The sequence below is a fragment of the Trichechus manatus genome, unplaced genomic scaffold (assembly GCF_000243295.1).
Source record: "Trichechus manatus latirostris isolate Lorelei unplaced genomic scaffold, TriManLat1.0 scaffold00028, whole genome shotgun sequence".
Classification (NCBI taxonomy): Eukaryota; Metazoa; Chordata; class Mammalia; order Sirenia; family Trichechidae; genus Trichechus; species Trichechus manatus.
In genome coordinates, this window is record NW_004443964.1 from 4,080,162 (window position 1) to 4,096,020 (window position 15,859).

The following is a 15,859-nucleotide window of genomic DNA, read 5'->3' on the forward strand; positions in this document are numbered from 1 at the left end:
GGAGCTCCCTGACTCGTTTCTCTCAGCTTCAGTGAGGGAGCTCCCTGACTCGTTTCTCTCAGGTTTAGTAACAGAGTTCCCTGACTTGGTTCTCTCAGCTTTGCTGAGGGAGCTCCCTGACTTGTTTCTCTCAGCTTCGGTGAGGGAGCTCCCTGACTCGTTTCTCTCAGCTTCAGTGAGGGAGCTCCCTGACTTGTTTCTCTCAGCTTCAGTGAGGGAGCTCTCTGACTCGTTTCTCTCAGCTTCAGTGAGAGAGCTCCCTGACTCGTTTCTCTCAGCTTCGGTGAGGGAGCTCCCTGATTTGTTTTTTCCTTTGCCAGGATTCCAGGCTCCAAGAAGAGTCCGGAGGGCTCCATCTCCAGAGCGGCCTCCACCCTCTCCAGCCGCCCAAGCATACTTCCAGACCACCTCAAGAAGAACATCAGCAATGGGGTGGCTTCCTCTCCGCTGACTGGAAAGGTACTTGTCTAAGGCAGTTGAGTTGATGTTGCTGACCTTCATGGCAGGACCCCTTGGGGGTCCCAGGCTCAGATCTCCTTGGACTGGGAGCCCAGCCTGGATGGTAAGGGTATGCTGGCAGGCTGGACTGTTTTATTCAGTATTATTTCATGAACCCTGGTCCTCAGCTGACATTGGGGCCAGAGGAAGAGGGGACAGTGATGAGGAAACCTGACCCAGCAAACCAGAACGATAATTCCCAAGTGTGTCCCTCGTTAGCCCAGCATGGTCATGGAAGGACTGGAGAACTGCCCGTTCAGAGGTGCAGTGACAGGTGCCCAAGCAGACTCTTCACCTTAAGCATCTGGGGGAAAAGTGTGTGTGAGTGTGTGTGAGTGTGTGTGTGGAGGGGGTGAAGATTTACATACACAACATACAACAATTCAGCAATTTCTGCACCTACAGTTCAGTGACATTGATTACATTCTTCAAGTTGCGCAGCCATTTTCTCTATTTCCAAATCATCCCACTGGAAAAAATATTTTTGTCCTCGTATTTCAACACTGAAAATATGAGTAGTTTGTATCAACGTTAGTTTCCTGATTTTGATCGTTAAACTGTGGTTGTGTAAGAGATGTTCTTAGAAAATGCGCACAGAAGGACTGTGGGGTAAGGGGGCATCGCATCTGCAACTTCATCAAATGGTTTAGAAAAATAACATCTGTATATACGTATAGACATATATTTGTACACGTATATACATTCGTATATATGAAGAGGAAAACGATACAGCTAATGTGGTAAAATGTTTGTCGAGAAATATGCCTGAAGTTAATTTCATGTGTGTTTGAAACTCTGCGAAAAAACTTAAAGAAATCAGAATATTACTAGCAAAGTAATGAGCAGTTTCCTTATTACCACACACCGTATAATTTAAAAATAAGAGTAAAGCCTCTCATTTTGACTGTTCCTGAGTGATCCTCTTCCTTTAATCTGAAGGTTCCATCCGGACACAGGCACCAGGGCCTGTAATAATCCGAGGAGGCTCTAATTATTTAAGTAAATCTGGTTTTCCCCTCAAGTGTTTAAGAAAATAGAAGCTAATGTGCCCACCTACCGCTACTAAACCTTTTTTTTTTGGTCATGGAAAAAAAAACAGTTTTTTCATTTTACTTTAGGTGAAGGTTAACAGAGCAAACTAGTTTCTCATTAAACAATTAATACACATACTGTTTTGTGACATTGGTTGCCAACCCCACAACATGTCACCACTTTCTCTTTCTCAACCTTTTCTTCCCCATTACCAGCTTTCCTGTGCCCTCCTGCCTTCTCATCCTTGCCCCTGGGCTGGTGTGCCCATTCAGTCTGGTTTTCTTTTATGGGCCTGTCTAATCATTGGCTAAAGGGTAAACCTTAGGAGTGACTTCATTAATGAGCTATAAGGGTGTCCAGAGGCCGTACTCTCAGGGTTTCTCCCTTCTCTGTCAGGCCACTAAGTCTGATCTTTTTTTGCAATTTAGAATTTTGTTCTGCATTTTTCTCCAGCTCTGTCTGGGACCCTCTATTGTGATACCTGTCAGAGCAGTCAGTGGTGGTAGCTGGGCACCACGTAGTTGCACTGGACTCAGTCTGGTGGAGGCTGTGGTGGTTGTGGTCTGTTAGTCCTTTGGACTAATCTTTCTGTTGTGTCTTTGGTTTTCTTCATTCTCCCTTGCTGCCAACGGGGTGAGAGCAATGGAGTATCTTAGGTGGCCGCTCACCAGTTTTTAAGGCCCCAGAAGCTACTCAGCAAAGTAGAATGTAGAACATTTTCTTTATAAACTTTGTTATGGCAATTGAACTAGATGTTCCCTGAGACCATGGTCCCCACAGCCCTCAGCATAGTAATTTGGTCTCTAAGGGAATTTGGATGTGTCTGTGGTGTTTCCATGACTTTGCCTTGGACAAGTTATGCTGGCTTCTCCAGTATTACATGCTGGCTTCCCCAGTATTGCGTACTGTCTTACCCTTCACCAGAGATACCACTTATCTATTGTCTATTTAGTGTTTTTCCCTTCCCACCCCTCCCCTCCCTCCTAACCGTCAAAGATGGTTTCTTTCTGTGTGTAAACCTTTCACGAGTTCCTATAGTTGTGATCTCATCCAATATTTGTCGTTTTGTGATTAATTTATTTCACTCAGCATAAGGCCCTCCAGACTCATCCACGTTGTGAGGTGTTTCACAGATTCATCATTGTTGTTTATCGTTGCATAATACTCCATGATGTGTATGTACCATAGTTTGTTTATCCCTTATCTATTGATGGGCACCAAGGTTGTTTCCATCTTTTTGCTGTTGTGAACAATGCTGCAGTGAACAGGAGTGTACATATGTCTATTCGTGTGACAGCTCTTATTGCTCTAGGATATATTCCTACGAGTGAGATTGCTGAATCATATGGTATTTCTATTTCTAGCTTTTTAAGGAGGCACCATATCGTTTTCTAAAATGGTTGTACCATTTTGCATTCCTACCAGCAGTGCATAAGAGTTCCAATCTCTCCGAAGCCTCTCCAACATTTGTTATTTTCAGTGTTTTTGATTCATGCCAGTAATGTCGGGGTGAGATGGTATCTTATTGTGGTTTTGATTTATATTTCTCTAATGGCTAGTGATCATAAGTATTTCCTCATGTGTCTGTTAGCCGCCTGAATGTCTTCTTTGGTGAAGTGTCTGTTCGTATGCTTTGCCCATTTTTAATTGGATTATTTGTCTTTTTGTTGTAGAGGTGTTGGATTTTCCTGTAGATTTTAGAGATTAGACTTTTGTTGAATTTGTTGTAGTCAGAAATTTTTTCCCAGACTATAGATTCTCTTTTTACTCTTGGTAAAGTCTTTTGATGAGCATAAGTTTAATTTTTAGAAGATCCGAGTTATCTAGCCTATCTTCTGGGGTTTGTGTGTTGTTGGTTATGGTTTATATCCTGTTACTGCCGCGTATTAGGACCTCTCACATTGACCCTATTTTTTCTTCTATGAACTTTATAGTTTTGGGTTTTATATTTAGGTCTTTCATCCATTTTGATTTTGTTTTTGTATATGGTGTGAGGTATGGGCCCTGTTTCATTTTTTTTTCAGATGGACATGTAGTTTTGCCAGCACTATTTGTTAAAAAGACTGTCTTTTCTCTGTTTGATGGACTTTGGGCCCTTGTCGAAGATTGAAGTGACTGTAGGTGGATGGATTTACATCTGGGTTCTCAATTCTGTTCCATTGGTCAATGTATCTGTCGTTGTACCAGTACCAGGCTGTTTTGACTACCGTAGCTGTATAGTAGGTTCTGAGGTCAGGTAATGTGAGTCCTCCTTTGTTCTTCTTCACTAATGCTTTACTTACTTATCTGGGGTTTCTTCCCTTTCCATATAAAGTTAATGATTAGTTTTTCCATCTCTCATCCCCTGAAGTCTTCTCAAAACCAAACAGTAGTTTAGCTTGACTAGTAAAGATTATCTGCCTTGAGCATTGTGCTCTTTTAAAATCTACTTATATGGGATCAAATTGACAACAGCAGCTTGAAAGATTAGTTTAGGAACCTTAGTGGGCAGTGAATTTATGTCAGTGGGGAGGAACAACTCAGAAGAGGAAGGTGAGAATGGTTCCACAACCACTGTAATCAGTGTCACTGAATTGTACGTGTAGAAACTGTTGAATTGGTGTTATGTTCTGTTGTGTATATTCTTAACAACAACAAAATAAAAGAAAATGTTAACAGAAGGAGAGGAAAGCTGAAATTAAAAGCATTGGAATTGATACAGCAATTAAAATACATGATCTGATTGCAAAATTGATGATCCCTGTAGCCCAGACCCAGAGATGAGGAGGCCTCACGTGCTTCCTTACGTCACACCGTGGTGTGTGGTTCATGCCTGGCGATGAGCAGTAAGTGCCCAGAGAGTGCGTCCACGGGGGCCAGTCACTCCTGCAAGGCCGCCCCAGTTACCACAGGCGTGTCTGTCATGAAAATAATTCCCAAATACACTGCAGTCACACCAAAGTCATTTTACTTTAAACAAAATTGTGTAAGTGCCATGTACTTGTAGCCCTGGTGGCACAGTGGTTAAGAGCTCGGCTGTTAACCAAAAGATCGGCGGTTCAAATCCACCACCTGCTCCTTGGAAACCCTATGGGGCAGTTCTACTCTGCCCTGTAGGGTTGCCATGAGTTGGAATTGACTTGGCGGCAGTGGGTTTGTTTTTTGGTTTTTGCCATATGCTTAAATGTCCAACAAATGGAAGATTCTGCAGTGCAGTGGAAGGATGTATTCCTTTTATAAAAATGTTAATGTGGAATAGACTATTAAAAACTAACGGGGAAAAAGGAGAAACAGCCCAGAAGAAAATAGAAGTGAATTCTTTCAAACCCTTGTAAGCTTAACATCAAGAGATGAAATATAGAAAAGCAAATTATAAACTGGCTAAATTAAACTTTAAATTTTTGTACATAAGATATTACAAATAAAAAACAAAATTTCTAAAAATATTTGCAGCAGATGCAACCAAAGGTTAACATATGTAACGTATAAAGAACTCGATCAAATGATTGCAAATCATTGTGACGCGTGTGCAGAGGGTACGGATGAGAAGAGCAAAGAACAGTGTCAAAATACGCAAATATTTAGAAAAAGACATACACGCTGCTAGTGGAGCCCTGGTGGCTCAGTGGTTAAGAGCTCGGCTGCTAATTCAAAGGTCGGCAGTTTGAATCCACCAGCTGCTCCTTGGAAACCCTATGGGGTAGTTCTGCTCTGTCCTGTAGGGTCGCCATGAGTGGGAATCGATTCAGCAGCAACAGGTTTGATGTTTTGGTTCAGTAAGAGTGCAGTAAATGCATGTGGCAATAAGTCACGAGCGTATAGCCCTAAAATTCCATTTCTAGAAAGTAGATGGGGAACTAAATACAGAAAAGGGTTCAGTCTTTTGATTGTTCATTCAAGAAATACGTTTTACGTACTCACTGTGTGCAAGACCCTTAGCTGGCTGCTAGGGCCGTGGTGGTGCAAGGCAGATGGAGTTCCTGCCCGGGGAGCTTGGTGTTCAAGCAGGAGGGCCAGTGTGAGCGTTAGGATGCAGGAAGGCCAGTGTGAGCGTTAGGATGCACACACGCACGTCGGAACCATTCAGAGGAAAAGGCCGAAAGGGAAAACCACCTGGCTCTTAATCAGCGGTTCTGTTTAGGTCCCGGGACTTTGGGTAACTTGTCTTCCTTTGTAGTTTTTTGTATTTTTCAAATCCGGGTGGAAATGTACTGCTTTCTTAGTAAAGATATTCACAAAGACACACACTCGTATGCGCACAACTCCCAGCATAGTAAAAATCTCCAGAGAACTGGGCTGTAGCGTTATCTTTGCCACATGTGCACGGAATACTTTGTCCTGATGGCCTAGCGGAGGCCGCGCCCGCTCCCCCCGGCATGCGGTGCCTCGGGAGAGGATTGCCCGGCTTGCACGTGCTCCGAGTGTCTGATGGCATTTCCTCCTCTGCTCCCTCAGCGACAGGACCCCGTGACGACGAAGCTGCACCCCACAGAGGAGCTTGGCGTGCCCGTCTCCCGGAACGGCTCTGTGGCAGGCCTGAAGCCCCAGAACGGGAATGTCCCTCCAAAGCCACCCTTGGGGTCCCCGTCCTCCAAACTCTCCAAAACGCCGATGCACAGGCCGACCATTGTAGATGAGCCTGGAAAGAAGGCCAAGAAGTGTGCCCCGCTGCAGCCCCTCTCCCCGTCCCCCAAAACTCCTCAGGGGCCACACAGCACCAGTGACTTGAAGGGCAGCAGGTCGGAGAGCCGGAGGCCGGGCTCCTGGGACAGCAGGGACACCGTCCTCTCTACCTCACCGAAGCTCCTGGCCGAAGCAACCACCAACGGGCACGGGCCAAAGGGGCGCGAGCAGAGCCCCGACCTCGCGGGGGAGGATTCCTGCACCTCCAGCCCGGACCACTCTGCCAGCAGTGACGCCACCAGGGCCCCCCACACCCCCAAGAGTGGAGCCACCCATTTCTGTGATTCTCAGGAAACAAACTGTCCCGCTGGCGGCCGCCCCAAAGCACTGGCGAACGGAGCCGACGCAGAGATGGCGAAGCCGAAGTCCCCTGCCCTGAGCAGCACCGCCACTGAGCCTGCGAGCATCATGTCTCCCCCACCAGCCAAAAAGCTGGCCCTGTCAGCCGCCAAGAAGGTGAGTCTGGGGAGAAAGAGCAGGCTGGCAGGGAGTTTCTCGGGGTGGAAAGTTGTAGGGGGGCTCAGGCATCCCTAGTCATTGGCACATCACAGAAGGGGCGTCCTAGGACGAAGGTGGTGGGGTTTTGAGGGAACTCCGATAATCCGATCAGTTGATTACTTTGTGTGGCTAATGGAGAGGCTGATGACAGCTTTGGGCGGCGGGACGAGATCGCGGCTCTGCGTTTTCATCTACAGATGAAATATGCTGAAGGGTTGGCATGATTGCCAGGCGCATCTGAAACCACAGGGGAGGCCGGCGTCGTTGCCAGGACACGGCCTGCGATGGGTGGGGGACCAGCAGGGGCCTTAGCAAGGGGGGTGTAGGTGCTTCTCGGGGCAGCGTGAGGTTACACGGTGGCAGTAATGCCACGACAGGGTAATTGTCGTGCTGAGCTTTTTGTTTAAATTTCCTTCCTTTTTTCCTTTTTGTTTCTAACCAAAACCACTTTTCTGATTCTTCCCCTACCATTCCGCCCCTCCCTTCCGCCTTTTTCGCCTTCTGTCCCCTCCTCCTTCTTTCTGGGCTCTTTGTTTGTTTCTGTTCTTGTTTTATTTTATTTTACGTCTGTTTTCCCTCTTCACTCACGGAAACCTTTTTTAGACCACCAAGTTTTTATTTATGTCAATAACTGCAGGCCCACACCCTGCGGAGGGCGACCGGCACTGACCTCCGTCCACCTCCCCACCCACCGTCCTCCGACCTCACCCGCCCCCTGAAAGCCACTCACCCTGTCGGCGCCGCCACTGGGCCTGCCAGTCAGACCAGGTAAGCCGAGGGCGCAGGCTGGGCCGCCGCCTCTCCCCGCGGCTAGTGCGTGCGTGGCCCGGAGAGAGTGGGCGGCGTGAGGGGAGCCAGAAGGCCTGGGAAGGTCTGGGGGCCCAGGCGCCGCCTCTCCCTTCTCGGCGTGTCTGGTGAAGACACTGTAGTTGGTCAGACGCTCTGGTCTCCGCAGCCCTGGCTTTGTTTCTGTTCTGTCGTCCATGTGTGGAGTCCCCGGGTGGCACAAGTGGTCAGGTGCTCAGCTACTAGCTGAAAGGTCGGCAGTTTGAACCCGCCCAGAGGCCTTGGAAGACAGGCCCGGTGATCTGCTTCCAAAAGGTCACAGCCTTTTGCCATGAGTCAGAATTGACTTGTCAGCAACCAGCAACTTCCATAACCATACGGTGACTCTAGTGTGCCGTGAGCAGACCCGTGCGGTGGCCCACCCAGCCTGTGATTGTGTTCCACAGCAGGAGAGAGCCAGATGGCAGGGGGCCCTTTGTGAGTGCAGCGTCCCGCGAGCTTGTCTGGTGGGTTCTTGCCTGCCGCCGTCATGTCATGGGCTCCTGTCTGCGAGTGGGGACTCACTCTGCTTCGCCCTGCTGAGCCCCGGGGCACTGGTCCCTAGAGCAGGGGGCTCACTTTGGTGGTGGTGGTGAGAGCTGCCTTCAGGTGTGCCGCCCAGGGCCTGGGGCTCCCCTTGAGGCATTTCCGTGGACAGATGGGGTGGCCATACCCCGTGGGTGCCTTGCGTGACAGACAGTAGAGAATGACTGACAAATGGTGGCCTGATGGGCGGTCGAAGCCTTTGACTGCGGGGAGGAAGGAAGGGAGCAGGGTGAGGCCGCAAGGTTGGGGCTGAAGTGGGGTGCTAGCCGGGCCCAGGGGTGCTCTACCGTCCTCACCTCCATGTTGGCTGCAGTATTGGCCTCTACTGTCCCTCCGAAGGCAGTCCTGGCTGTGTCCCCCAGCGCCCACCTCTCCCCGACAGCTGCCCTTCCGCCCTGTCTCTCTCACACTCCTCTTCCAAGCGGAGTACTTGGCACGTGGTAGCCCCGTAAACATTTGAGGGATTTGACGTTTGGGGTATTTTCTCTTAGATTCTTTTTCACATAATGTCCTTTTGAACCTTTCACAAAGACAGAGTGATAGGGCTTGGTGGTACCGTTCATGTGGCCGCATAGTCTGTGGGTGATGGTGACGGTCCCACTTAATTCTGCGCAGACTCAGTAACCTTTTGAGATGGGATGGGCAGCGTCATGACCTGCTTATGAAGGAGAAATTGGGGTTCAGGCTGGGCAGTCCACTGTCCTGCGGTCACATGACTAGCAGGAGGTAGCTCGGAGGCCCTGAGCTGATCTGGCCCTGAATCCTGCCCCTGCCTCACTCCCCAGGAACTCAGCTGCAAGATCTGCTTCCCGGGTTTCCCGATCTGAGGGGGCTCGTGGCGGGGGTGCGGAGGCTGCACCCACCTTTCTTACGAGGCTGACTTCCTGCGTTCACACGCCTGAGCCCTGGGCGGGTGGAACCTGAAGGCTGCCTGACCGGATTCCTTTTCCTGCTGTTTCTTGCTTGGTGACATTTTCCTCTCAACGTGTCTGTGTTGAAGAGAGAAATGTTCTTGTTTGTAAAAGTGCTCTGTACTAGAGAGTCCTGGACAGAGCTGGAGAAAAATGTAGAGCAAAATTCTAACTCAAAAAAAGACCAGATTTACTGGCCTGACAGAGACTGGAGAAACCCCTAGAGTATGGCCCCCAGACACCCTTTTAGCTCAGTAATGAAGTCACTCCCGAGGTTCACCTTTCAGGCAAAGAGTAGACAGCCCCCATAAAACAAAACGAGACTAATGGGCACAGCAGTCCAGGGACAAGGACGAGAAGGCAGGAGGGGACAGGAAAGCTGGTGATAGGGAACCCAAGGTTGAGAAGGGACAGTGTTGACATGTCGTGGGGTTAGTAACCAATGTCATAAAACAACATGGGTGCTAACCGTTCAATGAGAAACTATTTGTTCTGTAAACCTTCATCTAAAGCACAATAAAAAAAAAAACAGTAGAATTCCCCAGGGGAGAAAGAAATCAAAAAACAAAGGTTCTCTGACTGCTCGGTGAGGAGGCCAGCAGACACCCTGGTCCGTGGCTTCTTAGCTTAAGCAGACTTTGAACTTGAACATCAGCCTGTCTTTGCTAACATAGCAGAGAGTTGCAGGAAACGCGTTCGGAATTCTGGGCTATGAGGGCAGGCTGAGGGTAGGCTCCAGGAGGCCTCTGCGGGGTCTTTCCGAGCAGCCTGTCCTCACTCCTGACTGTCTTTACAGGGCTGTTCCGCCTGCTCCCACACCATCCAGCCGTCCGAGGCCACCCTTCAGCCCCCACTCCACGTGTCCTTCATTTCCCGTCAGCTCCCAGACTCTCGGGAGGGCAGAGCCCCAGAGCTGCTCCTCTGTCCCTGTTCCCCGGCCTCAGGTGAACGGGGACTCCGCGTCCCCTCCATGCCAGCTGCAAGAGGCCAGCAAGGTCCCCCAGAGCATCCCTAAAAAGAGGAAGAAACACCGTGCGCGAGAGACGAGAGAACAGGGCTCAGAGCCGTGCTCCTCGCAGCACGGCGGGGACACCGCCGCCGTTCCTCGTGTGAAGAAGCGGAGGAAGAAGAGGAAGCATGCAGAGGACGATGGCGTGTCTGCTCTGCAGGAGAGGCCAGCGTGGGCACAGAACCAGCGCCACGGGGTCGGGAAGCAGTGCCGGGTGGAGCCGCCTGCGGACAGACTGCAGGAGGGTGGAGGACAGCAGGTCGGATGCATGACAGACATCCACCATGTGGGCAGCAAGAAGAAGAAGAGGAAGAGAGTGGAGGGGCTCCACGGAGAACAGGACCACCGCCGAGACCCAGCCATGCACAGGTAAGAGCAGGGGCCAGGGAAGCTGTGGGCACCTCCACTGGCAGGCAGACCGTCAGCTCGAGTGCCGCACTCTTGGGCCCTCTTGCCTGGCCGTGCCCAGCACCCAGCCGGACTTATAACAGGTCTCCTGCGATGAGTATGAGGGATGTGGTCCTAAGAGGGACAGTGGGTGGACGGCAGCAGCCAGACCTGGCCGTCACCGTGGGTGGAAGGCAGTCCAGGGCCGTGGGCCCAGCACAGGCTCTGCTGTCACGGGGTGTCACAGCGGCTGCATGTCCAGTGTGTAGGCCTGGCCTCCGTCAGGGTTAAAATGTGGTCGTACGTTTTCACGTCTTCTCCGCTTGAACGCGTGGCCCCGGCCACGCAGAACAGGTGCACGTGTGTCCTGACCACGCTCGCCCCGTGAACGTAAGCTGGTGTGCGTGAACGGGCGTCGGAATGAGCAGCTAGCGTGCTCGAGTCTGGGGTGGCATTTCTCAGGGACACTCTCTGACAGAGCGAAAGGCACTCGGCCACTGGACTTCAGCGGGGCTGTCTTTATTTGTGCTGCTTCTCTCGCTGTCTGTTGGCTTCATGTCTGCGCCTGACTCTGATCTCACAGCCGCTGCTCGCCCTCGGCTGACACTCAGCCCGACGCTGCTGCAGAATCCCCGAGGAAGAAGAGGAAGAAGAAGCAGAGAAAGCACGAGTCACAGCAGGAGGTGGAAGAGAACGAGCATCAGAACGGCCAGAGATGGGACAGGCAGAATGACCCTCCCGTCCCCGAGCTGAGCAGTCACTTGCCCACGGTGAACGGTAGGTGCCCGGGTGGGAAGAGGGGTGCCCAGGGGAGCAGAATGACCGAGAGCGGGCACCTGCGTATCTTGAGGCAGGTGGGCACGGTGGGCAGGGCCCAGGTGACAGGCGGTGTGGAAGACCCTGAGTCTCCCTTCCCTCCGCCCTCTAGTGTTCTTACCGCGGGCAGGCCATGTACTCAATCGGCTGGCAGCATGTTCGTCTGCAAAAACGTTGAGCAAAACCTGGCCCGGAGGACAAGATGCAGCTCACACCACCTTTAAAGCATGACGTGAATGAGTGCCCGTGTGTCTTCAGTCAGAGCTGCTCCTGTCTAAGCTTCCTGTTGGCATGACCCGGGCCTCCAGCCTTGCTGTTCGGTGATGCTTGAACTTAGAGTAGTTGGGTTCAGAGTCAGTCTTCCTCTACTCCGTGTGTCGTGGGGCCTTTGTGAGGAACCTGTGGGGCTGGCTGTCCGCACCCTAGTCGGCCTTTCCTTTTCCTTTAGGGCTCGCAGGGCAAGTGCCAGAAGGTATGATGACAGAATGAGGGTCTCCAGTTATGTCTGTTAAATGGAGTGCAGAGGAGTCCCAGCAGGCAGCTCGTCTCCATGGAGAGTATCTTAGGCTGGGTTCTCTAGAGGAACAAAACCAGTGAAGCGTATGTATGTGAATAAGTATAAAAATACGTATACAGAGAGATTTATCTCAAAGAAATGGCTCATGCAGTTGTGGAGGCTGGCAAGTCCCAAATCCATAGGTCACGTGTCAGGCCGAAGGCTTCTCCTGACTCACGTGGTTGCAGGGGTTGACGAACCCAAAGTTGGCAGGTCAGGCAGCAGGCAGCTGGCTCATGTCCCATGAACCAGAGGTCAGAGGATAATGAATCAGATGCAGGATCTGGAGCGCATGCGCTTTGCCAGCAGATCCATATATTGGATGTAGGCCACACCCCAAAGAAGACTCCCCTTACAACTGATTGGCTGCTCACATTAGATCACAAAATGGAGGATGATTACATCATTGCATAACTGCCAAATTGATGCTCTACCTTAACCATCACAGGGGGTCTGCTCTGCAGTTCTGGGGACTGATTGATTGGTATTTATCAAGCTCCCAGGTGACTGATTCATTGTTAACGGTGGGATTGTGTTAATTCTATTGAAAAATGCTGCTACTGGGCCGCAGGAGTGTGTCTAGATGGTCAGTGTGATGGCGTTGAAGGAACGGTGAACTGAAGTCGTGCTGGAGCGATGCTGGACGGCGAGAGTCAGATCAGGAGTGCCCCCGTCAGCGCATTAGTTCAAGGACATTCATCCAGCACCTGTAACGCGGGCTGAGTCGAGGGCTGATGATACACCTGTGGGAGGTGTGGCCTGTGCCCGTAGGCAGCTCACTGCCCAGAGACAGCCAGCGAGCGGCAGGGCTCTGGCAGAGGTACGCAGTGGTGCTGTGGACCGCACGGGGCCACCTGCAAGGGTGGGCACCCACAGAGGGGGGCCTCACGGCCACTTGCTCTCAGATTGAATAACTGAGGTGTCTGCTACATGGGGAAGGGCAGTCTAGGCTGAGAGGCAGGAGAGAGCGTGGCTCACTGAGGGCTTTGCAGGTGGTTCTGCGTGACTAGGCCCAAGGCCTATGCTGGGGGATGGGAGGTGTGGCTGGAGAGACAGGCTCTGAGGGCGGGCGGGGGGCACTTGATCTTGGCGGTCACGGGGAGCCGTGGAAGGGTTGGAGGCAGGGGAGAGATGGGGCCAGACTGGGTGGGGAGGTTGGCACTTTGTGGCAGTCGTGTGGTGGATGGATGAGAGGGGCCAGGCCAGCGGCAGGGGGGCTAGTTCAGAGCGTGTTTCTAGAACCCAGATGTCGGGCGGTTTGTGCTCTCAGTGGGTCCGCGTGCACCATCGTGGACTAGACTGCTGTTGTTGACCAGACCAGGTTCTCCCTGTCACTGCTCGGGGAGGCTCCCGAGCCCCCTTAATGGCAGCTGTGGTGGTGACACTGTCTTGCTGCCTCAGCTCTCATACCCCGATGGGGGAGGCCGGGCTCCTGCACCCTATGTTTCTGATGGGGGAGGCCAGTCTCCCGTGTCCTGGCCATGTCTGATGGGGGAGGCTGAGCTCCCGTGCCCTGTGTCTGATGGGGGAGGCCAGGCTCCCGCGCCCTGTCCGTGTCTGATGGGGGAGGCCGGGCTCCCGCGCCCTGTCCGTGTCTGATGGGGGAGGCCGGGCTCCCGCGCCCTGTCCGTGTCTGATGGGGGAGGCCGGGCTCCCGCGCCCTGGCCTTGTCTGTCTGATGGGGGAGAGCGATTCCACCTGAGCTAGGTCTCCCCCACCGTCCCCGTCAGGTCCGGGGCCGACATGTCTGAGTATCTTCCCTTTTTAAAATGTTTATTTGGATTTTTGTTCTGTTTTGTCTTTTCTTTTTGAAGAACTGGTTTGGACTCTGAGCCTTTTCTGCTGAGTAATGACAGTTGTCACCTCCCTCGTCAGAGGCGGCCAGGGTGCGCTCGCTCTTGCACGCCCCATAAGGCGTTTGTCATCACTGAGTCCTTGTTCTGGTGCAGATGAAGGGTGGTTTGGTTGTAAATGAAAATGACTGATCTCGGCTGCTCTGGTTGCAGGGCAGACACACGGCCCGCTTGGGTCCTGGGACACAGAGAGACAGTCTGACGTGGTCCAGGAATTGCTCAGATACTCATCTGATAAAGCTTATGGGAGAAAAGGTACTGGGTTTGAGACTGGACTGCTTTTTCCCTTTGATTGATTTATTTTCCGGGTGGGAAAAGTAAGAAACAGATCCTGCTATGTGGTGAACGTGGCGGGTGGGCGTAACCCGGCTTTAACATGGGAACAGGTGTTCAAATGTTTGTCATAACCATCTCTACCCAGCACAGCCACTGCGCCAAGGTCAGGCACATCCCTGGCCTGCGGGTGCTGTCGGTGGAGAGTGTCCCTGGGTGGGGGGCAGAGGGGTACCTCTGTGGGGATCCGGGGCCAGGAAGGCTGTAGGGTCTCTAGGGGTGGGGAGAACTCACCCAGCACCTATAAGGTAAGTTCTTATCTGGAGTGTTATCTTTGTAATCCAGATCTAGAGAAGGAGTATGGGGTCATTGTTTCTCAAGTGAGGACAGTGGATTTAAAAAGCTTGAAATGCACTGACCCAGGAGGATGGGACTCTGCAGGTTGCATGTGGCTCACAGCCCCGCCCACAAGAGCACTCTGCCCCTCCCCCTTCCTTCTTTGCCTGTCCATGTGACCAGGAGGGTGAATTGTCAGGAGTGGACGGGTCTAGCTCGTAAACTACACCCTTGAATTGAATCCGTAGGGTAGCTAGGAGTCCCCAGACGTCCCGACACTGTGTCTGTTTTGTAGTTTTGACATGGGATGGCGAGATGTCTGCTGTCAGTCGGGACGCTATTGAAGACAGCAGACTGGCCCGGACCGAGACGGTGATTGACGACTGGGATGAAGACTTTGATCGTGGGAAGGTAATGGTGTTTGGTCGTGGCTGTGGGCCCCATAGGACGGTTCAGGGTAGCCTGGGGTTGAGGGCAGGGGGAGTTCACTACCGCGTTCAGGGCAGTGTGAGGTGACTGCAGCATCTGAAAGTGGTTGAGGGTGTGACTGGGGCCAGATGGCCTGGGTTCAAATCCCAGCTCCGCCACTTACTGTGAGCAGGTCCTCACCCTCCCGTTGCCTCAGCGCCTCCATCAGCAAAGTGGGGTCAGTAAGGGGAACCCCACCTATAGTGACGGTTACGTGTGAGTCTGCATGACGCACGTAGACTCACACCTGTACGGAGAACCAAAACCAAACCCGCTGCCGTCGAGTCGATTCAGACTCCCAGCAACTCTGTAGGACAGAGTGGAAGTGCCCCATAGGGTCTCCTAGACTGTAATCTTTATGGAAGCAGATAGCCAGGTCTTTCTCCTGTGGAGCAGCTGGTGGGTTCTAACCGCCGACCTTTCAGATAGTAGCTGAGCGTTTAACCATTGTGCCACCAGGGTTCCTTGCATAGATCAAGCGCTCAATAAGTATTTGCCATCAGGAGCCACCACAGATCCTTTTTGGAAGCGGTGACACCTGTGATTCTTGATACAGGAAAAGAAAATGAAAAAGTTCAAGAGAGAGAAGAAGAGAACCTTCAATGCCTTCCAGAAGCTTCAGAGTAGACGGAACTTTTGGTCTGTGACTCATCCAGCGAAGGCCACCAGCCTCAGCTATCGTCGCTGAGGTCGGTTTGGGGGGCGTGTGCGAGTGTGCGTGTGTGTACGTGTGCACTGGTCTCTTGCACAAGAGGACCGTGTGTCATTTTTGAGCCATAGTCACATCATTTGTTCATTCTCAGTGTTGGACGTGAACTTGAGGGATGGTGTGGGAAGGTCAGGGGCCTCATTTCTTTCTGTCCTGTGCTCACAGCCTCCCGGAGAAAAGGCGGCGTCACTTCCTGGAGCTGTGCATCTCTGTGGACTTCACGAGCGGCCTTGTTGGGACTCCAGTGGCCCACCGCTCCCAGGCACCCAGCGTGGTTCCGCCTGCTGCTGTCTGTGGATGCCCGAGAGCGAGGCGGTAGGCTTGCACAGCCGAACAGGGACACTCTGAGATGAGGACCTCTTGGTGACACTTAAAGCACCACGAGAGAAGCCTGAGTGTGAGTGAGGAGCGCAGAGCAGGTCCCCATCTGTGAGGGTCTGAGTCCTTGTGCTCACAGACAGTGGGGTCTCTTCCAAGCTC

The 15,859-nt window shown here is 52.1% G+C and overlaps 1 protein-coding gene across 1 annotated transcript in view; it reads left to right on the forward strand.

Moving 5' to 3' along the window:
• The window catches only part of USP36 (ubiquitin specific peptidase 36), a 51,726-nt gene extending 36,368 nt beyond the window's left edge, over positions 1-15,358 (forward strand). The window contains exons 12-19 of the mRNA XM_004374105.2: positions 321-459; positions 5,965-6,648; positions 7,328-7,458; positions 9,769-10,350; positions 10,952-11,169; positions 13,747-13,848; positions 14,498-14,613; positions 15,227-15,358. Coding sequence (XP_004374162.1) covers positions 321-459; positions 5,965-6,648; positions 7,328-7,458; positions 9,769-10,350; positions 10,952-11,169; positions 13,747-13,848; positions 14,498-14,613; positions 15,227-15,358 — 2,104 coding nt within the window. The remainder of the gene's footprint in view (positions 1-320; positions 460-5,964; positions 6,649-7,327; positions 7,459-9,768; positions 10,351-10,951; positions 11,170-13,746; positions 13,849-14,497; positions 14,614-15,226) is intronic.
• Positions 15,359-15,859: the final 501 nt, after the last annotated feature.